This window comes from Colobus angolensis, unplaced genomic scaffold, assembly GCF_000951035.1.
Source record: "Colobus angolensis palliatus isolate OR3802 unplaced genomic scaffold, Cang.pa_1.0 Scaffold122, whole genome shotgun sequence".
NCBI lineage: Eukaryota > Metazoa > Chordata > Mammalia > Primates > Cercopithecidae > Colobus > Colobus angolensis.
In genome coordinates this window covers 6140243-6162429 of record NW_012113364.1, presented here as the reverse complement: position 1 = coordinate 6162429, position 22187 = coordinate 6140243, and the positions used below count along the sequence as shown (strand labels likewise).

The 22187-nt window shown below is 49.9% G+C and overlaps 3 protein-coding genes across 3 annotated transcripts in view; all 3 read left to right on the top strand.

Annotated features, from left to right (window-relative positions):
• The window catches only part of LOC105504773 (vegetative cell wall protein gp1-like), a 45667-nt gene extending 35029 nt beyond the window's left edge, over window positions 1-10638 (top strand). Inside the window, 8 exon segments of the mRNA XM_011932346.1 lie at window positions 8939-9057; window positions 9123-9186; window positions 9374-9563; window positions 9566-9769; window positions 10071-10137; window positions 10173-10280; window positions 10381-10407; window positions 10472-10638. Coding sequence (XP_011787736.1) covers window positions 8939-9057; window positions 9123-9186; window positions 9374-9563; window positions 9566-9769; window positions 10071-10137; window positions 10173-10280; window positions 10381-10407; window positions 10472-10638 — 946 coding nt within the window.
• Window positions 10639-10700: 62 nt separating this feature from the next.
• On the top strand, window positions 10701-13002 carry LOC105504768 (putative uncharacterized protein FLJ44672). The gene is made up of 6 exons (XM_011932331.1): window positions 10701-10887; window positions 11374-11475; window positions 11553-11617; window positions 11650-11745; window positions 12561-12695; window positions 12850-13002. Exons 1-6 carry the CDS (start codon window positions 10701-10703, stop codon window positions 13000-13002), a joined length of 738 nt encoding a protein of 245 aa, XP_011787721.1.
• A 456-nt stretch (window positions 13003-13458) lies between these two features.
• Window positions 13459-14515, top strand: LOC105504761 (putative uncharacterized protein FLJ46235). Its single transcript, XM_011932318.1, has 2 exons — window positions 13459-13850; window positions 13906-14515. Exons 1-2 carry the CDS (start codon window positions 13711-13713, stop codon window positions 14045-14047), a joined length of 282 nt encoding a protein of 93 aa, XP_011787708.1. The 5' UTR covers window positions 13459-13710; the 3' UTR covers window positions 14048-14515.
• Window positions 14516-22187: the final 7672 nt, after the last annotated feature.

Genomic DNA, 22187 nt, shown 5'->3' with positions numbered 1-22187 from the left:
GAGGTCAGAAGATCGAGACCATCCTGGCTAACACGGTGAAACCCCGTCTCTACTAAAAAAAATACAAAAAACTAGCTAGGCGAGGTGGCAGGCGCCTGTCGTCCCAGCTACTCGGGAGGCTGAGGCAGGAGAATGGCGTAAACCTGGGAGGCGGAGCTTGCAGTGAGCTGAGACCTGGCCACTGCACTCCAGCCTGGGCGACAGAGCGAGACTCCGTCTCAAAAAAAAATTAACCCTTTATCATATTTCCCACTAACACTGTCCCGCCTACGTTTTTCCTAGAAGCCCTTGAATTTTGTTTTCTTTTTACATACCATTTAAAACTTTTAAGTACTAATGTCTTTCTGTTTCATTCCTCCTTTTTTTTTTTTTTTTTTAAAGAAGGTCTTTTTGTCACTTCCAACTGAATCTACCATGAAAGACTTCAGAGTCCAGGAAGAGACTGACTGAGCAACATCCTATTCAGGTACAAAAAGACTTGGACTATAACTAAAAAATGATCAAATAAGAGTGCATGTATCAAGTGCATGGAAAGCACTTCTGGAGGGTGAGAGAAGCTTCCAGTTAAGATGACATTGAAGCCGGGTCCTGAAAGATGAGCAAGACTTGTATGAGAGTGGGGAGGGAAGGGGGAGGTGAAGGGATGGGATGGAGTGAGCTGCCCAGGCAGGGAAACCAGCACTGTAAAGACCTGAACAATGAAGATGGCACATTTTGTTCAGCAATGGTGAATTAATTAAGCGTGGCAGGAATGCTTTGGAGAGACAGTAATTTGCTTGTGTGGAATTTTGCCCGAGAAATCTCGTTACAGTTTCTAATCTTTTGATGTTATCATACATCACTGTCCTTGTCAAATAGTTTGGAATAGGTGTGGTGATCACAGTAACATCAAGCATAATATTTCGTTAGTTCTCAGAAATAGAGAAGAAGATGTGATGATGGAAGAAGAGGTCAGAGAGGGAGATTTGAAGATGTTGCAGTTCTGGCCTTCAAGATGGAGTCGGGGCCATCTTCAAGGTGAGTCAAGGAATGGGGGTGGCTTCTAGAAGCTGGAAAAGGCAAGGGAGCACATTCTCTCTAGAGCCTTCAGAAGCAATGCAGCCCCTCTTACACCTTGACTTTAGCCTTAATAGGCCTAGTTTGGGCTTCTGGTTCCCAGAACTATAATAGGGTAGATTTGTGGTGTTTTAAAGCACTAAATGTAGGGTAGTTTGTTGCAGCAGCAAGAAGAAATGAACATGAGCCAGGGGCAGTTGCTCACACCTGTAATCTCAGCACTTTGGGAGGCTGAGATGGGAGCATTGCTTGAGCCCAGGAATTTAAGACAAGCCTGGGCAACACAGTGAGACTTCTTATTGAAAAAAAAAAAAAAACAGTAGCCAGGTGTTGTGGCATGCACTTGTAGTCTCAGCTCCTAGGGAGGCTGAGGTGGGAGGATTGTTTTAAGTCTGGGAGGTTGAGGTTACTGTGAGCTGTGATTGAGCCACTATACTCCAGCCTGGGCAATAGAACAAGACCCTCTTTCAAGAAAGAAAGAAAGAGAAAAGAGAGAAAAAAAGAGGGAGGGAAGGAAGGAGGGAAGGAGGGAGGGAGGGAAGGAAGAAGGAAGGAAGGAAGGAAAAATAGAGTGATGAGGGTTGACCTCGTAAGTGAAAATTGAGCAAAAGCTTGAAGCAGGTGATGGAGCTGGCCAAAGTGCTGAGGGAAGAGCACTGTAGGCTGAGTCAACAGGATAAAGGCATTAGGAGGAAACTCCCTGGTGTGTCTGACGCTCTGGAAGGAGGCCAGTGCAGCAGAGAGAGAGAGGGAGAGAAGTAAGGGAGGAGGCCAGAGTTGCTGGGCAGTGATCAGTATAGATAGTGTAAGCCGTGGGAGGCTATTGCTGAGGCTTTGACTTTTACTCTGACTGAAATGGGAACTGCAGGAGCGTTCTGAGTAGAGAAGCGACATGATCTGTCTCCTGATTTAAAAGCAACCCCTGGCTGCTGAGTTGAGAAAGACTGTGGGAAGATTTGGGTAGAAGCATGGGGGCCAAACTGTGGCAGCATCCAGGTGGGAGATGGTAGTGGTCCTGACCAGGGTCATGGCTGTGGTGAGAGATGGTCAGAACCTGGATAGATGTTGAAGTCAGCCAATAGGATTTCCTGAGAGACTGGATGTGGGCTGTGAGATAAGGCAGGAGTCAAGGTTGAGCTTGATTCTAATTGAATTATTAAGTAATTTTTAAAAACACTGCTTCCTTTCCCAATCCTACCAAGTAAAGGATGCTAGATTAAAAAAATCCCAAGTCAGGCCAGGGGCAGTAGCTCACACCTATAGTTCCAACAGTTTGAGAGGCAGAGATGGGAGTGTGTGTTTTAAGGCCTAGGAGTTTGAGAGCAGCCTGGGCAACATAGCAAGACCTCCTCTCTACAAAAATAAAGAAATTTAATAAAGTAAAATAAATACAGCTGATGGCCGGGCGCGGTGGCTCAAGCCTGTAATCCCAGCACTTTGGGAGGCTGAGACGGGCGGATCACGAGGTCAGGAGATCGAGACCACCCTGGCTAACACGGTGAAACCCCGTTTCTACTAAAAATACAAAAACTAGCCGGGCGAGGTGGCGGGCGCCTGTAGTCCCAGCTACTCCGGAGGCTGAGGCAGGAGAATGGCGTAAACCCGGGAGGCGGAGCTTGCAGTGAGCTGAGATCTGGCCACTGCACTCCAGTCAGGGCGACAGAGCGAGACTCTACCTCAAAAAAATAAAATAAAATAAAAATAAAATAAATAAATAAATACAGCTGAGCATGGTGCTGTGTACTTGTTGCCCCAGTTACTCAGGAGGCCGAGGTGGGCAGATCTCTTGAGGCTAGGAGTTTGAAGCCAGCTTGGGCAACATAGCAAGACTTCTCTCTTTAGAAAAATTTAAAAAAAAATAGCCTAGCATGGTGGCACTTGCTTTTATTCCCAGGTAGAGGTAAGCTGAGGCAGGATGATCTCTTGAGTTCAGTTAAACAAGGCTGCAGTGAGCTATGATTTTACCACTGCACTGCAGCGTGGGTGACAGAGTGGGACGCTGTCTCAAAATACAAATAAAATGAAATTTCAAGTCAGACCAGTCCCTTCTAGGCTATGGAGGCCTTGCAACTGCATAGCCACGTTGATTGGGTTTGTGTGGCTGTGGATGAGGAGACCCCTGCCCAATTATTGTTGGCTATATAATCAGTTTATTTTAATTACAGTAATCCAATATATTTCTTGACCACATACTTGATGGTCTCAGATATGTGTGGGTTTTGGAATTCTCCTTGGAACAGGTTGTAACATCTTAATGGTTTCATCATTCCATAATTTTTTATCTGATGAGTTTTTAATAAGATCAGAATTGACATTAGACTACCTAATCAGTTTTGATAGTGAGAAAATGAAATTGTGAATGAGAAAATGAAATTATGTTGTTTGCACTTTATCCAAGATTGGTGTCATGTTGGGTAAATCTAATCAATACTTGAACAAATGCAAAATTAGAGCTTCTTTATCATGAATCACTTTGTCATTCTTTTTTGTAGTGTTTAATAAACAGCTACTATCATTGCAGATTTGCTATTCAGGCACTTAGGAATTTTTCACTAGAAGGCGTGTAAAGAAAGACCATGGGCATTTGTAATGAATTTAGCATTCATTGTTTGACTGCATGACTGTCCCTAGAGCTATAGCTTTACTAATGAATTTTTCAGAAGCCACTTTGTTAGCAACTGAGCCTAACCAGCCACTTAAACTCTCATTATTCAGTCCTCTTTTATTCTTGTCTATTTCTCCTCAAACTTGGCTATACTCACAAAGTGACAAAAACTTGCATTTCTTTTCTTTCCTTTTTAGAGACAAGGTCTTGCTCTGTGTCCCAGGCTGCAGTACAGTGACATGATCATGGTTCACTACAGCCGCAAATTCCTGGGCTCAAGCAATCCTCTCACCTCAGTCTCCCAAGTAGCTGAGACTACAGATATGTCCCGCCATGCCCAGCTAATTTTTTATGTTTTTTTTTTTTTTTTTTCGTGGAGATGGGATCTTGGTAGGTTGCTCAGGCTGGTCTCAAATTTCTGACCTTGAGTGATCCTCCTGCCTCAGCCTTCCAAAGTGCTGGGATTACAGGCAGGTGTGACCACCTGTGCCCAGCCCCTTATTATTATGTTTTTAAATAATAACTTTATTAAAATATGATTCACATATCATTCAATTTATTTATCGAAATCTGCAATTCAGAATGTTTTAGAATATTCACGGAGCTGTGTATCGATCACCACAGTCACTTTTAGAATCTTTTATTACCCTATAGAGAAATCCATACCCCTTAGCCACTACCTCCTACTCCCCCCACCTGCCTTGGCCCCCAGCCTTAGGCAACCATGGATTCATTTTCTGTCACTATAGGTTTACCTAATCTGGACAAATAGAATTGTACAATAGGTGTTCTTTTGTGGCTTTTTTCCCTCTTAGCACAATGTTTTCAAAGTTCCTTTATGTCATAGGGTGAATCAGTATTTCATTTTTTCTATGGCTGAATAATATTCCATGGTAGAGACACACTGCATTTTGATGATCCATTTATCAGTTGGTGGACATTTGGGTTGTTTCCACGTATTGGCCATTATGCTGCTGTGAAGATTGCTGTACAAGTTTTTGTGTGGATATGTATTTTGATTTCTCTGGGATATATGCCTAGGAGTGAAACTGTTGCATTATATTTTACATTTAGCCTTTTGAGAAACTGCCAGACTGTTTTCTAAAGTGACTACACCAGTTGGGTGCAATGGCTCACACCTATAATCCCCACTACTCAGGAGGCTCAGTTGAGACTATGGCTTGAGTCTACAAGTTCAAGACCAGCCTTGGCAAGACAGTGAGACCCTGTCTTGATTTAAAAAAAAAAAAAAAAATCCAATTAAAATAGACAAGAAAAGAAATACCCAAACAAAGTGGTTACACGATTTTATGTTCCCACCAGTAATGTATGTGGGTTCCAATTCCTCCACATCTTTACTGACATTATTTTTTTTTCCAGACAGGGGCTTGCTCTGTCTCTCAGGCTGCAGCACAGTGACGCCATCACAGTTCACTGAAGCCTTGACCTCCCAGGCACAAATGATCCTTGCGTCTCAACCTCCTGAGTAGCTGGGAATTATAGGTACATGCCATCATGCCTGGCTAATTTTTATATTTTTTGTAGTGATGGGGTTTTACCATGTTGCCCAGGCTGGTCTCTTACTCCTGGCCTCAAGTGATCTGCCCACCTCAGCCTCCCAAACTTCTGGAATTACAGGCTGAGCCACTGTTCCTGGTCTTCACCAACATTTGTTATTATCTGTTTTTTTTTTCTTTGTACCTTAAAGTAGTATAAGAGCAAGTGTTTTCAATTATAGTAAACAAAAAATATAATCCCAGGGCATTTGGATGCTGAGACAGGAAGATCTCTTGATGCCAGGAGGTTTTGTTCGTTTGTTTTTGAAACAGAATCTCACTGTGTTGCCTAGGGTGGAGTGCAGTGGTGCAATCTCAGCAGACTGCAGCCTTCACCTCCTAGGTTCAAGCGATTCTCCTGCCTCAGCCTCTTGAGTAGCTGGGATTACAGGTACACGCCACTACTGCCCGACTAATTTTTGTATTTTTAGTAGAGATGGAGTTTTGCTTTGTTGGTCAGGCTGGTCTCAAACTTCTGACTTCAGGTGATCCCCCCGTCTCAGCTGTCCAAAGTGCTGGGATTAGAGGCATGAGCCACTATGTCCGGCCTGATGCCAGGAGTTTTAGACCAACCTAGCAAGACCTCATCTCTACAGAATATTTAAAAATTAACCAGATGTGTTGTTGCCTGCCTATAGTCTCTTTTACGTTTTGAGACATGGTCTGGCTCTGTCGGCCAGGCTGGAGTGCCTGGTATGATCATGGCTCACTGCAGACTGAAACTCCTGGGATCAAGTGATCAGTCCTCCCACCTCATCCTACCAAGTAGTAGGGACCACAGGTGCGTGCCACCTGGGTCCTGCTGTGTTGCCCAGGCTGGTTTTGAGCTCCTGGCCTCAAGCAATCCACTCACTTTGGACTCCCAAAGTGCAAGGATTACAGGTATGAGTTACCATGCCTGGCCCCTACCCTGCCTGTTGAGAACCAAAAGAAGGAACCAAATTCTCCTTAGCTTAACTCGAGCCATTTCCCAATTGGTTCATCAGCAAGGAGCTGGTTATTGAGCTGTCCAGGCCTCCCAAGCCACACAGAAATGAGGTGAGGGAGTTTTCCTGCTGCTCCACTCTGTGAGGAGTTGGAGGATGATGTTTACTCGTTTGCAGAGAGAGATGCCTTGTGGGCACCTTAGGATGGAGGGGACTCTGATTCCAATGTCCTTTTGTTTTTTTCTTTAGAAGCAGGACCTGGCTCTGTCACCCAGGATGGAGTTCAGTGGTCCAATCATGGCTCATTGTAGCCTCAAACTCCCAGGCTCAAGTGGGAGCCTCCTCCCACCTCATCCTTCCCAGTAGCTGGGACTACAGGTTAGCACCATGACACTCAGTGAATTTTAATTTTAATTTTTTTTTGTAGAGATGGGGCCTCGCTATGTTGCCAAGGCTGGCCTTGAACTCCTGCACTCGAGGGATTTTCCTACCTTGGCCTCCCAAAGTATTGGTAATACAGGCATGAGCCATTGTACAATGCCCACCGTCTCTGGTTCTTAACCTTCTGCCTCCCTCTTCCACATTTAAAGAACCCTTGTAATTACATGGGCTCACCCAGATACTGCTGGATAATCTTGTTTTAAGGTTAGCTGATTAGCAACATTAATTTCATCTGCACTCTTAATTTCCCCTTCCTATATAATTGTGCAGTGTAACATAGGACATGAGCAGTTGATGGGGGATGGGTCATTACTTTGGCCACCACAGTGACTATTTTGTGCCAGGTACTGAACTAAGCACTGGTGAATTAAACATGAATAACACACACTCCCTAATCTCCATTCATTTATGGGAGGAGCACCTCGCTTCCCGTGCTCCTGAGAATCAGGGGAGTCAAGGAAGGCTTCCAGGAGGAGGTGGTGCTAAAGCGGACAAGTGACAGAGGAGCCAAAGCTAGCCAGGAAGAGAGTAGAGGTTTAAGGGGAAGCGTATTATAAGCAGAGGGCATCACCCACTTCAGAGGCTCCCAGAGGAGTGAGAGTGGGCATTCAGGGGGCAGATGAGGCTCAGCTGGACTCCACAGCAGGTAAAATGGAGAGGGGTAAGCAGTGAGGCTGCCTTGCAAGGCAGGGCAGAGCAGGGGCTGTTAAGGAGTTTGGACTTAATCCCAAAGAGTGATATACACAGGGGAGTAACGTGATGAGATTCATGTATTAGAGACATGGCTCAGGCTGCTATAGAGAAGGCACCAGGGGGAGCAGATGGCTCAGTGGGTGTGCTGGAGACCTAAAGCAGGGGACACACTGAGTTTAGGGAGAGTTTTTTAAAATAGAAGAAATTTGAGTAATCTAAATGCTGGTGGGAAGGAGCTAAAAGTGGGGGATAGGTTAAAGATACAGGAAAGTGGGAGGAAGAACTGACAAGTGAGGTTCCAGAGAGGGCAGGACAAGAGGAGGTCTCATAGGGGGCATAGGGGGATTAGCATTCTCCCCTCCCCTCCCCTTCCTTCCCTTCACTTCCCCTCCCCTCCCCTCCCATAAGACAGGTTCTCACTCTGTCACCCAGGCTAGTGTATAGTGGCATGATTTTGGTTCACTGCAGCCTAGACTTCCCAGGTTCAAGGGATCTTCCCACTCTAGACTCCCAGGTAGCTGGAACTACAGGTGTGCACCACCACCACACCTGGCTAATTTTTTTTTTTTATAGACGCAGGGTCTCACTAAGTTACCCAGCCTGGTCTCCAACTCCTGGCCTCAAGCAGTCCTCCTACCTAGGCTTCCCAAATTGCTGGGATTACAGGCATGAGCCACCATGCCTGGCCTCTGCTAGTTTTGTATTCTCCAGAGTTGTCTGTAGTTTGTGCTAGTGTGTCGCTCATTATGCTGATCCTGTATTATAATTAATACTTTTTATTTTAAATTTACTTTTTTTTTTTTTTTGGTACTGGGTCTCAGTCTGTCACCGAGGCTGGAGTGCAGAGGCACAATCTCTGCTCGCTGCGACTTCCACTTCCAAGGCTCAAGCAATTCTCCGTCCTCAGCCTCCCAAGTAACTGGGATTACAGGTATGTGCCACCACGCCTGGCTAATTTTTGTGCTTTTTGTAGAGACAGGGTTTCGCCATGTTTCCCAGGCTGGTCTCAACTCCTGAGCTCAAAGCGATCCACTCGCCTCGGCCTCCCAAAGTGCTGGGATTACAGGTGTGAGCCACCGTACCCATTCAGTTTAAACTTTTGAGTGGTTTATATTTTCTGATTGGGCTCCTAGAAATACACAACTGATGCTAGGAAGGGTACCAGGAAATAGACCCACACAGATGGGAGCTGAGCATAGATTTGGTTATCCAAGGAGCAGTGCTGAGCTTCTTGCCAATGGGACATGGGATGCTGGTGATTTCCAGGAAGTAACCTCACAGTGACTCAAGCTACCACTTACTTTTGATTGTGATGAAATGCCAGCCGAGGCATGTGCCATGCAAGCTAACAGATGTTATGCTTCACCACTGCGGCAGTAAGATGACTCTAAAGAATAGCATGGGACAGATCCTTTTGAATGCACCTGAGCAGGGGTCTCCACCACAGGGCCACAGAGCTGGAGAGGAGCAGCGGACAAGTGAGGGGAAACTTCATTTGTGTTTACAGCCCCTCCCCATGGCTCACATAACCACTTGAGCGCCATGTCCTGACAGGTCCAGGTCCGACCTTTCAGTGATCTCTTTAGGCTCATCTCATGCCTCACCACGACCTCACCACGACCTCACCAAGCCAGGCTCCTGCCTTTTGCCAACCTCTGCAGCAGAGACCCAGCTCTGCGTCCTGATAGCCTCTTTAGACCCAGCTCATTTCTCACAATGGCCTCTTTAGGCCCAGCTTTTCCCTTTTGGTGACCTCTTCAGGCCCAGTCGGCCTCCCGCGGCCCAGCTACAGCCTCCCGGCCTCCTCTCCAGGTCCAGCTCTCTCTCGCGCGGTTGCGCCTACAGGCCCAGCCCCTGCCTCCAAACAGCCTCTTTTGACTCGACTCCTGCCCAGCTCCTGGCAGCCTTGGTAGGCCCGAAACCTCCTCCTGTCCAGATCTCCAGGCCTAGCTCTTGCCTCGCAGCGGCCTTCCCAGGCCCAGCTCTTGCCTCATGGCCGCCTTCCCCAGCCAAGTTCTTGCTGGGTTCCTGGCAGCCTCAACAAGCCCAGCTCCTGCCTCACACTGGCCTCTCTAGGCCTGGCTCCTACCTCACAGTGGCCTCTCCAGGCCCAGCTCCTGCCCACCCCGACAGCGTCTCCTGGACCAAGGCTTTATCAAGTCAGCTCCTCCAGGCCCAGCTCCTGCCTCCCACCGATGGCCTGTGCAGGCCCAAAGCATCCTGAAGTTGGCCTCGCCAGGCCCAGCTCCTGCCTGTCGTCGGCCCCTGGAGGCACGGCCTCTGCCTCCTCCCAGTGGACCCTGCAGGCCCAGCTCTTGCCTCAGCGTGGCTACCTCAGGCCAAGCTCCTGCCTCTTGGCAGCCTCCACGGGCCCAGCTCTTGTCTCTCGGCATCCCCTCCAGGCCCAGAACTGTTTTCAGCCGGCCTCTCCGAGCCCAGCTCTCCCTCCTGGCTGCATTCTGCCGGCCCAGCTCCTGCCTCACAACAACCATGTTTGGCCCAGCTACTTCCCAGCTTCTGGCAGTCTTTGTAGGCCCCAGGTTCCTCTAAGTCAGGCCTTCCAGGCCTCACCTTCGGCTCCCCAGCGGCCTGGAGAGGCCCAGCTCCTGCCTGACAATGGCCTCTCCAGGCCAAGCTCTTGCTTCATGTCGGCCTCCCTTGGCCATGTTTCTGCCTGCCTGGTGGCAGCCTCAACACACCCAGCTCCTGCCTCCTGATGGCCTCTTTAGACCCAGCTTGTCCCTCGCAGTGGTCTCTTTAGGCCCAGATTTTCCCCTGTGGCGGCCTCACCAGGCCCAAATCGGCCTTCCGCGGCCCAGTGGCTGCCTCCCGGCCTCCTCTCCAGGCCCAGCTCTCTCTTGTGGCTGCGCCTACAGGCCCAGCCTCTGTCTCCAGCCTCTTTTGACTCGGCTCCTGCCCAGCTCCTGGCAGCCTTCGTAGGCCCGAAACCTCCTTTGATGCAGATCTCCAGGCCCAGCGCTTGCCTCGCAGCAGCCTTCCCAGGCACAGCTCTTGCATCACGGTGGCCTTCTTTGGCCACGTTCCTGCTGGCCTCCCAGCAGCCTCAACAAGCCCTTCTCCTGCCTCACACTGGCCTCTCTAGGCCCAGCTCATGCCTCACGGCGGCCTCTCAGGCCCAGCTCCTGCCCACCCTGACGGCGTCTCCTGGCTCAACGCCTCCCGCCAATGGCCTGTGCAGGCCCAAAGTGTCCTGAAGTCGGCCTCGCCAGGCGCAGCTCCTGCCTGTCGTAGTAGGCCCCTAGAGCCACGGCCTCTGCCTCCTCCCAGTGGACCACCCCCAGGCCCAGCTCTTGCCTCATGGCGGCCTTCCCTGGCCACGTTCCTGCCGGCCTCCTGGTAACCTCAACAAGCCCGGCTTCTGCCTCACACTGGCCTCTCCAGGTCCAGCTTCCGCCCACCCCGATGGCGTCTCCCGGCCCAAGGCTTTCTCAAACCAGCCCCACAAGGCCCAGCTCTTGCCTGTTATTGGCCCCTGGAGGCACGGCCTTTGACTCCTCCCAGTGGACCCACCAGCCCCAGCTCAGCGTGGCCACCTCAGGCCAAGCAACTGCCTTTTGGCAGCCTCCACGGGCCCAGCTCTTGCCTGTTGGCATCCTCTCCAGGCCCAGAACGGTTTCCAGCCAGCCCCTCCCAGCCCAGCTCTCCCTCCCGGCTGCGTTTGCTGGCCCAGCTCTTGCCTCACGACAACCATGCTCAGCCCAGCTCCTGCCCAGCTCCTGGCAGTCTTTGTAGGCCCCAGGCTCCTCTAAGTCAGGCCTTCCAGGCCCTACCTTTGGCTCCCTGGCGGCCTGGAGAGGCCCAGCTCCTGCCTGACAACAGCCTCTCCATGCCTAGCTCTTGCCTCGCGTCGGCCTCCCCAGGCCATGTTTCGCCGTGCCTGGCGGCAGCCTCGACAAGCCCAGCTCCTGCCTCCCGATGGCCTCTTTCGGCTCATCTAGTGCCTCACTGCGGCCTCGCACAGGCCAGGCTCCTGCCCTTCAGCAGCCTCCACAGGCCTGGCTCCTGCCTCCCAATGGCCTCCTTAGGTTCATCTCGTGACTCACTGCGGGCTCCTGCCCTTTGGCGGCCTCCGCAGGCCCGGCTCCTGCATCCCGATGGCCTCTTAAGGCCCAGCTCATCCCTCACAACAGTCTCTTTAGGCCCAACTTTTCCCCTGTGGCGGCCTCCCCAGGCCCAAGTTGGCCTCCTACGGCCCAGTGGCTGCCTCCCAGCCTCCTCTAGAGGCCCAGCTCTCTCTCGCGGCTGTGCCTACAGGCTCCAAAACAGCCTCTTTTGACTCAGCTCCTGTCCAGCTCCTGGTAGCCTTGGTAGGCCCGAAACCTTCTCCGGTCCCAATCTCCAGGCCCAGCTCTTGCCTTGCAGTGGCCTTCCCAGGCCCAGATCTTGCCTCACAGCGGCCTTCCCTGGCCACGTTCCTGCCGGCCTCCCAGCAACCTCAACAAGCCCGGTTCCTACCTTACACTGGCCTCTCTAGGCCCAGCTTATGCCTCACGGTGACTTCTCCAGGCCCAGCTCGCACCCACCCCGATGGCGTCTCCCGGCCCAAGACTTTCTCAAGTCAGCCCCTGCAGGCCCAGCTCCTGCCTCCCACTGATGGCCTGTGCAGGCCCAAAGTGTCCTGAAGTCGGCCTCGCCAGGCCCAGCTCCTGCCTGTCGTTGGCCCCTGGAGGCATGGCCTCTGCCTCTTCCCAGTGGATGTCCCCCAGGCTCAGCTCTTGCCTCAGTGTGACCACCTCAGGCCAAGCTCCTGCCTCTTGGCAGCCTCTACGGGCCCAGCTCTTGCCTCTCGGCATCCTGTCCAGGCCCAGAACTGTTTTCAGCCAGCCTCTCCGGGCCCAGCTCTCCCTCCTGGCTGCGTCTGCCAGCCCAGCTCCTGCCTCACAACAACCACATTCGGCCCAGCTCCTGGCAACCTTTGTAGGCCCCAGGCTCCTCTAAGTCAGGCCTTCCAGTCCCCATCTTCAGCTCCCCAGTGGCCTGGCTTGACAACGGCCTCTCCAGGCCAAGCTCTTGCCTCGTGTCGGCCTCCCCTGGCCACGTTTCCGCCTGCCTGGCAGCAGCCTTGACAGGCCCAGCTCCTGCCTCCTGATGGCCTCTTTAGGCTCATCTTGTGCCTCACCGTGGCCTTCCGCAGGCCAGGCTTCTGCCCTTCAGCAGCCTCCGCAGGCTCGGCTCCTGCGTCCCGATGGCCTCTTAAGGCCCAGCTTGTCCCTCGCAACGGTCTCTTTACGCCCAGCTTTTCCCCTGTGGCGGCCTCTGCAGGCCCAAGTTGGCCTCCCGCGGCCCACTGGCTGCCTCTCGGCCTCCTCTCCAGGCCCAACTCTCCCTCGCAGGCCCAGTCTCTGTCTCCAAACAGCCTCTTTTGACTCGGTTCCCGTCCAGCTCCTGGCAGCCTTCGTAGGCCTGAAACCTCCTCCAGGCCCAGCTCTTGCCTCACAGCAGCCTTCCCAGCCCCAGCTCTTGCCTCACGGCGGCCTTCCCCGGCCACGTTCCTGCTGGCCTCCTGGCAGCCTCAACAAGCTCGGATCCTGCCTCACACTGGCCTCTCCAGGCCCAGCTCCTGCCCATTCCGATGGCATCTCCCGGCACAAGGCTTTCTCAAGTCAGCCCCTCCAGGCCCAGCTCCTGCCTCCCGCCGATGGCCTGTGCAGGCCCAAAGCGTCCTGAAGTCGGCCTCGCCAGGCCCAGCTCCTGCCTGTCGTAGGCCCCTGGAGGTATGGCCTCTGCCTCCTCCCAGTGGACCCCCCGGGCCCAGCTCTTGCCTCACATTGGCCTTCCCAGGCCATTTTTGTGCCTTCCTCTTTACAGCGTCTCCAAGCCCTGTTCATGCTTTTCATCAGTTTTTAGAGGCCCAACTCCATTTTTCCAATGTGCTAGTTAGGCCCTGCTCTTGCCTTTCAGTTGTCTCTCCAGACCAAGAACTTTCTCATGTCAGTCTCACCAGGCCTAGCTCCTATGTCTGGTAGGCCTTTAAAATGGCTCTGCTTTTGCCTCACGGCCGCCTTCCAATACTCAGCTCCTATTTAACGGCAGCCTCCCATGTCCCACCTTCTCTCTTCCTCTGGCCACTCCAGGCCCAGCTTCTTCCTTGGTGCCCTTTTTAAGCCCATAGTTTTTTCCAGTCAAGCTCTCCAGGCCCAGCTTGTGCCTCTAAGTGTCCTCTAGGATCTCAGCTTCTGCCTAACAGTGACCTCTTTAGACTCAGCTCATCCTTACTGGGACCTCTTCAAGCCGTGCTCCTGCCTCTTGGCAACCTCTAGTGGCCCAGCTTCTGCCTCACAGCTGCCTCTCCATGCATGCCTAGCTCCTGCCTCTTCGGGGCCCTTACAGGCCTAAAAGTTTCTTAATTTGTCCTTCTCAGGCCCAGCTCCTGCCTTCTGGTGGCCTCTACAGGCCTGGCTTCATCCTTTCAATGGCCTCTTTAGGCCCAGCTCCTTCCTCCCATTGGCCTCTCCAGGACCAAAACGTCCTTAAGTCAACCTTACCAGGCCCAGCTCCTGCCTCCTTGCAGCCTTCAGAGGCCCAGCTTTTGCCTGCCAGTGGCCTCTTTAGCCCTACCTCCTGCCTTTCACCACTCTCCCCAGGCTTAGCTCTTTTCTCTTTACAGCTTCTGCAGGCCTAAAACTTCCTCAATTTGGCATCTCCAGGCCCAACTCTTGCCTCCTGGCAACCTCTGCAGGCCTAGCTTAAGCCTTACAACAGCCTCTTTACCCCCAGCTCCTTTCTCCCAGTGGTCTTTCCAGGCCTAGAACTTCTTCATGTTGACCTCACCAGGCCCAGCTCCTGCCTTCCAGCAGCCTCTACAGGTTTAACTCCTGCCTCCCAGGGATCTCTCCAAGCCCCAAACTTTCTCAAGTCGACCTCACCAGGCCCAGCTTCTGCTTCTCGTCAGCTTTCCAAGGGCCAGCTTTTGCTTCACGTCTGCCTTCCAAGTCCCAGCTCCTGTTTTACGGTGGCTCCCTGAGGCCCAGCTCCTGCTTCCCAGTGGCCTCTTTTGGCCCAGCTCTTGCCTTACCACGGCCTTCCAGACCAAGTTCCTGCCTTTTAGCAACCACTACAGGCCCAGCTCTTGCCTCCTTTCAAGAACCAACTCCTGCCTCATGGCGGCCTCCCGAGGGCAACTTTCTGCCTCATGTCAGCCTCTCCATGCCCTGGTCCTGCCTGCTAGTGGACTCTGCAGGCCCTGCTTCTGCCTTACATTGGCCCTTTTATAAAGACCCAACTCCTGCCTCACAACAACCTGTTTTTGCCCAGCTCTTGCCTCCTGGCAGTCTCCTTAGGCCCAAATTTTCCTTCAGTTGACCTCTCCCAAGCCCATCTCCAGCCTCTCAGCGCCCTCTTTAGGCCCAGCTCCTGCCTTAATAAATTGGAATAAATTATTATTATGTGATTTTTATGTGAAATCTTTTTTCTGCAAAAAGTAATGAAAATTGAGGTAAAGTATAAAAGTCTAACATGTAATTTCCTCTATTGTCACCCCTTGTATTAGGAACAGTTCTCTAAAGGAGCAGAACTATTAGGATGGATGTATATATACAAGGGAGTTTCTTAAGGAGTATTAACTCACAGGATCACAAGGTTCCACAATAGGCTGTCTGCAAGTTGAGGAGCAAGGAAGCCATTCTGAGTCCCAAAGCTGAAGAACTTGGAGTCTGAGGTTCTAGGGCAGGAACCATCAAGCATGGGAGAAAGATGTAGGCTTGGTGGCTAAGCCAGTCTGACCTCTTTATGTTCCTCTGCCTCATTTTTATTTTTGCCACACTGGCAGCTGATTAGATTGTGCCCACCTAGTTTAAGGGTGGGTCTGCCTTTTCCAGTCCCCTGACTCAAAGGTTAATCTCCTCTGGCAACAGCCTCACACACACACCCAGGAACAATACTTTGCATCCTTCAATCACGTTGACAATATTAACCATCACAAGTTCACCCCTTGTCAACTTTAACCCATACACATCTTCTGAGATTATACATAATCTTCAAATAAAGACAATAATAATGTCATAATTATGCCTAACATAATACAAGTATCCTTCATACAACTGGAAACGCACCAATCCTCAACTCAAATGCTATTATATAAAGCTAACACTTAAATGCTTATATGAAGTCAATAAATTTTATTCATACAATAAAGGAGAAAGGAAATAAAATGAAGATATATTCTTAGTACAATCGTATATGTGCACAAACATGTTTTTAACAAAAGAAGGAGGAAATACTCATGACAATTACAGTACTTGTTTCTGCAGCTGGTCACATGGTCATAGCTGTTATTGATGACTACCTCCTTCTACTACCCATTCTGTATTCTTTTTGCCTTCAGCAAGCATCTCAGCAGGTTTTTTCCTGGAGTGACCCAAGCCTTCATTCCTGAAGGGTCTGGGCCATTTGTGGTCCTGCCTGGGTTGGGCTATTATAGTTTCCCATTGACCTTAATCACAGGGCATGGTAATACTAAGAGACACCCTAAAGGATCTCCTGTGTTCCACACATTCTCTTCCTTACCTCCATTGTGGAGTAGTAGACTGATTTCATCTTGATAGTCCGGGTGAATCATCTCAGAAGGTTGTAACTCCCTTCTTAGCCTGTTGACTTAAAGGTGGCAGGACTCCAAAGTGGTGGCAGCATTCTTCCCTCTGGAACTAAGACCTCTGAGTCAGCAGAATGTAATGTTGTGGGAACAGGAAGCCAAAATTTTTTAGTGGATCACTAGGGGTGATGGTGAGTGATGCCACTTCCACTTCCACCCCTTGATTCCTGGACCCGTGAATCCTGGCTATGGGATACACAGTACCATATATTGGATGCTGATTCCGAGCAGACATGGCCTTCTGGAGAATTTTGCCCCAGCCCTGCAGAGTATTATCACCTAGTTGGCATTGTAATTGTAACTTCAAAAGGCTATTCCACCTTTCTATCCAACTGCTTCAGGATGATGGGGAGCATGGTAGGATCAGTGAATTCCAAGAGCATAAGCCCACAGTCGCACTTCTTTAGCCGTAAAGTGAGTGCCTTGGTCAGAGGCAGTGCTGTGTGGAATACCATGACAGTGGATAAGGCATTTCGTGAATCCACAGATGGTAGTCTTAGCAGAAGCATTGTCTGTAGAATAGACAAACTCAAATCTGGAGTGTTTATTCCAGGGAGGACAAACCTCTGTCCTTTCTATAATGGAAGAGGTCCAGTATAATCAACCTGCCACCAAGTAGATGGGTGATCACCCAAGGAATGATGCCATATCAAGGGCTTAGTGTTGGGCACGTGCTGGCAAATTGGGCACTCAGCAGTGGCTGTAGCCTGGTCTGCCTTGGTGAGTGAAGGTCCATGTTGCTGAGAAAGTCCATCCCTGCCACCATGGCCACTTCGTTTATGGGCCCACTGGGCAGTGGCAGAGGTGGCTGGGGAAAGAGGCTGAGTGGTGTCTACAGAATGAGTCACCCTATCCACTTGATTATTAAAATCCTCCTCTGCTGAGGTCACCCTTTGGTGAGCACTCACATGAGATACAGATATCTTCACAGTAAGTATCTTCACAGTTTTTGACCACTCAGGGAGGTCCATCCACATACTTACCCAAATTTCTTTGTCACCAGTTGTCCAATCATGCTTCTTCCAAGTCCCTGGCCATCGAGCCAAATGATTGGCTACAGCCCATGAATCAGTAAATAATCACACACCTGGCCATTTCTCCTTCCATGCAAAGTGCACAGCCAGGTGCACTGCTTGGAGTTCTGCCGACTGGAAAGGTTTTTCTTCACTGCTGTCCATAAGGGGTGTCCCAGAAAGGGGCTGTAGTGCCGCAGCTGTCTACTTTTGGGTGGTGCCCGCATATCATGCAGAACCACCTGTGAACCAGCCCCTAGTCTTCTCTTCCTCTGTCCACTGATCATAGGGAACTCCCCATGAGGCCATTGGTGCAGGCTGGGGAAGAGAAGGCAGGGTGGCAGGAGTGGAGACCATGAGCATTTGAGCCACTTCCTCATGTAACTTACTTATGCCTTCAGGACGTGCTGGAGCCCGATCACATACATACCACTTCCATTTGATAATGGAATGCTGCTGTGCATGACCCACTTTATGGCTAGGTGGGTCAGAAAACACCCAGTTCATGACAGATAGTTAAGGTCGCATGGTGACTTGATGACCCATAGTCAAATGTTCAGTTTCCACCAAAGCCCAGTAACAGGCGAAGAGCTGTCTCTCAAAAGGAGAGTGGTAATCTGCAGAAGATGGCAGGGCGTTGCTTTAAAATCCTAGAGGACTATAACACCATCCCTATCTGCCACTGACACCTCAAGCACCATTGGATCCGCTGGGTCATATGGCCCAAGTGTCAGAGCAGCTTGCACAGCAGCCTGGACCCGTTGCAAAGCCTTCTCCTGTTCTGGACCCCACTTCTGGTACCAAAATCTGTATTAGGATCCTCTAAAGTGACAGAATTAATAGAATATATATATGTGTGTGTGTGTGTGTGTATGTATGAGTTTATTAAGGAGTATTAACTCACACAATCTCAAGGTCCCATCATAGGCCATCTGCAAGCTGAGGAGCAAGGAAGCCAGTTTGAGTTCCAAAAGAGTCTGATGTTTGAAGGCAGGAACCATCCAGCACAGGAGAAAGATGTAGGCTTGGAGGCTAAGCCAGTCTAATCTCTTCACGTTCTTCTGCCTGCTTGTTATTCTGGCCTCGCTGGCAGCTGATTAGATGGTGCCCAGCTGGATTGAGAGTGGGTCTGCCTCTCCCAGTCCACTGACTCAAATGTTAATCTCCTTTGGCAGCACCCTCACAGACACACCCAAGAACAATACTTTGCATCCTTCAATCAAGTTGACACTCACTATTAACCATCACACCCCTCCTCCCTTCCCCAGTTCCCACCACAAAAGCATAATAATTTGTCCAAAGAGTCCTACACTTAGTCCCTCTCTAGACAAAATGCTGGGTGGTTGTAGGCTGAGTGTCACTCCTTTGTCACGTCTCCTCATTTGTTTTTTTATTTTCGAGACAAGGTTTCCCTCTGTTGCCCAGGCTGGAGTGCAGTGACACAATCCTAGCTCACTCTAGCCTTCAATCCTGAGTTCAAATGATCCTCCCACTTCAGCCTCCTCAGTAGCTGGGACTACAGCTACTTAACCACTATGAACGACTTTTGGCTCATTTTAAAATTATTTATAGATATGGGGTCTCACTAGATTGCTCAGGCTCATGTGGAACTCCTGGCCTCAAGCGATCTGCCTGCCACAGCCTGGTTCAAGCGATTCTCCTGCCTCTGCCTCCCAAGTAGCTGGGATTACAAGTGTGCACCACCGTGCCCAGCTAATTTTCGTATTTTTAGTAGAGATGGGGTTGCACCATGTTGGCCAGGATGGTCTCGATCTCCTGACCTCGGCCTCCCAAAGTGCTGAGATTACAGACGTGACAGTGTTTTAATTGCCCATTTTAATTTTCTGTTAACCTGAGACTTCACGAGTGATAAAGAATGTGATAAATCCATTGAATGTGCTGGTTCTTTGCTCGTTATTGTTCGGCATGGGCTGTGGAGTGAGTGTCTTGATCTGAGAAAATGTCACTGAGAGTGCCAAACAAACCAATATGGCTGTTCAAAGCCAAACAGACCAGGTATGATCACTCATGCCTGTAATCCCAGCACTTTGGGAAGCTGAGGCAGGAAGATCACTTGAGCCCAGGAATTTGAGACCAGTCTGAGCAACATAGTGAGATCCCATTTCTACAAAAAAATTTAAAAACTTAGCCAGACTTGGTGGCATGCACCTGTAGTGCCAGCTACTCAGGAGGCTGAAGTGGGAGGATCACCTGAGCCTCTCAAGTTGAGGCTGCAGTAAGCTGTGATTGCACCTCTGTACTCCAGCCTGGACAACAGGTGACACCCTGCCTGTAAAAACTAAAAAAAAAATAAAAAATAAAAACAAAGCCAAACTCAGAGTATGCATGCAGACCTGTCAATATCCATTTTATTTTTCTTGGAAAAATGGGTAAAGGGCCAATATCATCTACTTGCCAGCTGTGGGCTGGACTTCCTCCCCAGGAAATACTCTCAGAGCTAACTGCAAACATAATCTTTTCTGTTGGTAAACAGAGCAATGTTTAGTAACCATTTGAACTTCTGCAGGGAAAGTACTACAGAGTGCTCAGTCCCTCACTTCATGGCATGCGTGCCCCAGGTCCACTCATTTTATTATGGACCCACATTGCTACTTTATGAGATTGAAGTAGGGCAGGTGTAGTGGCTCAAGCCTGTAATCTCAGTACTTTGGGAAGCTGAAAGGCAGTAGAATTGCTTGAGGCCAAGAGTTTGAGACCAGCCTGGGCAACATAGCGAGACCTCTTTTTACCCAAAAAAACCCCAAAAATTAGCTGGGTGTGGTGGCACATTCCTGTGGTCCCAGCTACTCGGGAGCCTGAGATGGGAGGAGCTGAAGCTGCAGTGAGCTATGATGGTTCTACTGTACTCCAGCTTGGGCAACAGAGCAAGACCCTGTCTCAAAAATAAATAAATACATACATACATACATAAATACATACATAAATAAATAAACAAACTAAGGGGCCAGGTGCAGTGGCTCATGCCTGTAATCCCAGTACTTTGGGAGGCCGAGGCAGGTGTGGGTCACTTGAGGTAAGGAGTTTGAGACCAGCCTGGCCAACATGATGAAACCTTGTCTCTACTAAAATACAAAAATTAGAGGGATGCGGTGGTGCACACCTGCAGTCCCAACTGTTCGGGAGGCTGAGCCAGGAGAATCACTTGAACCCCAGAGGCAGAGGTTGCAGTGAGCCAAGATCGCTCCACTGCACTCCAACCTAAGTGACAGAGTGAGACTCTGTCTCATAAATAAATAAACTAGGTATTCGCTTGTTAATTCTGGCCACCTTCAGACCCTGGCATGAGACTTCTTTTGGTGAGCGTTGACATGCCCTGCTTTGATTTGCCTTTTATTTATTTTATATGTATTTTCAGAGACAGGGTTTTGTTCTGTTTCCCAGGCTGGAGTGCAGTAGTGCAATCATAGCTCACTGCAGCCTCAACCTCCTGGACTCAAGTGATTCTCCTCCCTCAGCTCCCCAAGTAGCTGGGACCACAGGCATGTGCCATTATACCTAGCTAATTTTTTTCTAAATTTTGTAGAGATGGGGTCCTGCTATATTGCCCAGGCTTGTCTCCAACTCCTGGCCTCAAGCAATCCTCCCACCTTGGCCTCTCCAAATGCTGGGACTATAGGCATGAGTCACCGCACCTGGTCTCGCTTGCCTTTTAAATTCCCTTGGAGGTTTCCCAAGAGCAGTAGTCCACACGGGGATACACTGTATTCTCCAGTAACGTAAGAACCCATTTAAGCCACATTGCAAGTCCATTGACAAAAGTCAGTCTACAGCCAACCAATGCACCCTTTATCTGTGTCCAGTTCATCAATTACTGCGCTGAATATAGCCCCTGGGTCAGCTTGTGTTTGCCAATCTCCTGGACTCAGGTAGTAGCTCTCCGTGTTGATCTATGGCCTATGATTCTGGAACTGTCATCTGTGGGCCAGCCAGTTGCCTGGAATCCTCTGGCAATTGGTTGAATAGAGGGGTACATATGGCAATAGTAGCAGGCAGGTCCCTGGACATCTCTAGAGTAAGTCCTAGGAGGAGAGGCTACTCGTTCCTGAGTATATTTATTTTTTTAAAATTTTTTTTCTTTTTTTTTTTGAGACAGAGTAAACTCACTCTGTGACCTCAGCTGGAGTGCAGTGGTATGATCTTGGCTCACTGCAGCCTTCGCTTCCTGGGTTCAAGCAATTCTCATGCCTCGGTCTTCTGAGTAGCTGGGATTACAGATGTGCGCCACCATGCCCACCTAACTTCTGTATTTTGTTAAAGATGGGGTTCCACCATGTTGGCCAGGCTGGTCTCAAACTCGTGACCTCAGGTGATCTTCCCGCCTTAGCCTCCCAAAATGCTGGGATTACAGGCATGAGCCACAACACCTGACCAATGTTTGTTTGTTTATCCATTTATTTGAGACTGAATCTGTCAGCCAGATTGGAGTGCAGTGGCATGATCTCGGCTCACTGCAACCATCGTCTCCTGGGTTCAAGCGATTCTCTTGCCTCAGCCTCTCAAAGTAGCTGAGATTACAGGTGCATGCCACCGTACCTGGCTAAGTTTTTGTATTTTTAGTAGAGACAGGGTTTCACCATGTTGGCCAGGCTGGTTTCGAACTCCTGACCTCAAGTTATCTGCCAGCCTCAGCCTCCCAAAGTGCTGGGATTACAGGCGTGAGCCAGTGCAACTGGCCAATGTTTATTTATTTCAAACCTCCTGGTTGCCTCAAGTGGGATCCTCCTGCCTTAGCCTCCTAAGTAGCTAGGACCACAGACATGTGCCACCACGCCTGGCTAAGCTTTTTTATTTCCTTAATTTTCTTATTTTCTTAAAGATGGGGTCTGGCTCTGTTGCCCAGGTTTGTCTCAAACTCCTAGCCTCAAACAATCCTCTCATCTCAGCCTCCCAAATTGTTGGGATTACAGGCATGAATCATTGTGCCCAGCAGGCAGCTATAGGCTTTTGCTAGAGAATCAGCTGCCATGAGTGTGGGCGGCCAACACTTCTCATGTTATTTTAGTGGTGGGATCACATTCTAATAGAATACTTTTGGCTACAGTTTTCTGCAGACCTAAGAAGGTGTGTTATTGTTCCAGCCAATCAAAGATGATCCCTTTTCTGGATGATTTTATATACTGAGGCCGAGTAAGGAACATGAGTCTCCAAAAGCCACATAGACCCACTAGGCATTTAGCTTATTGTTTACTCTGAGGGGTGGGGAGTGACAATGTATTCCAAGTTGTCTACATGTGGTAGGTCGTAGGTCATTGAAAGCCATATAAT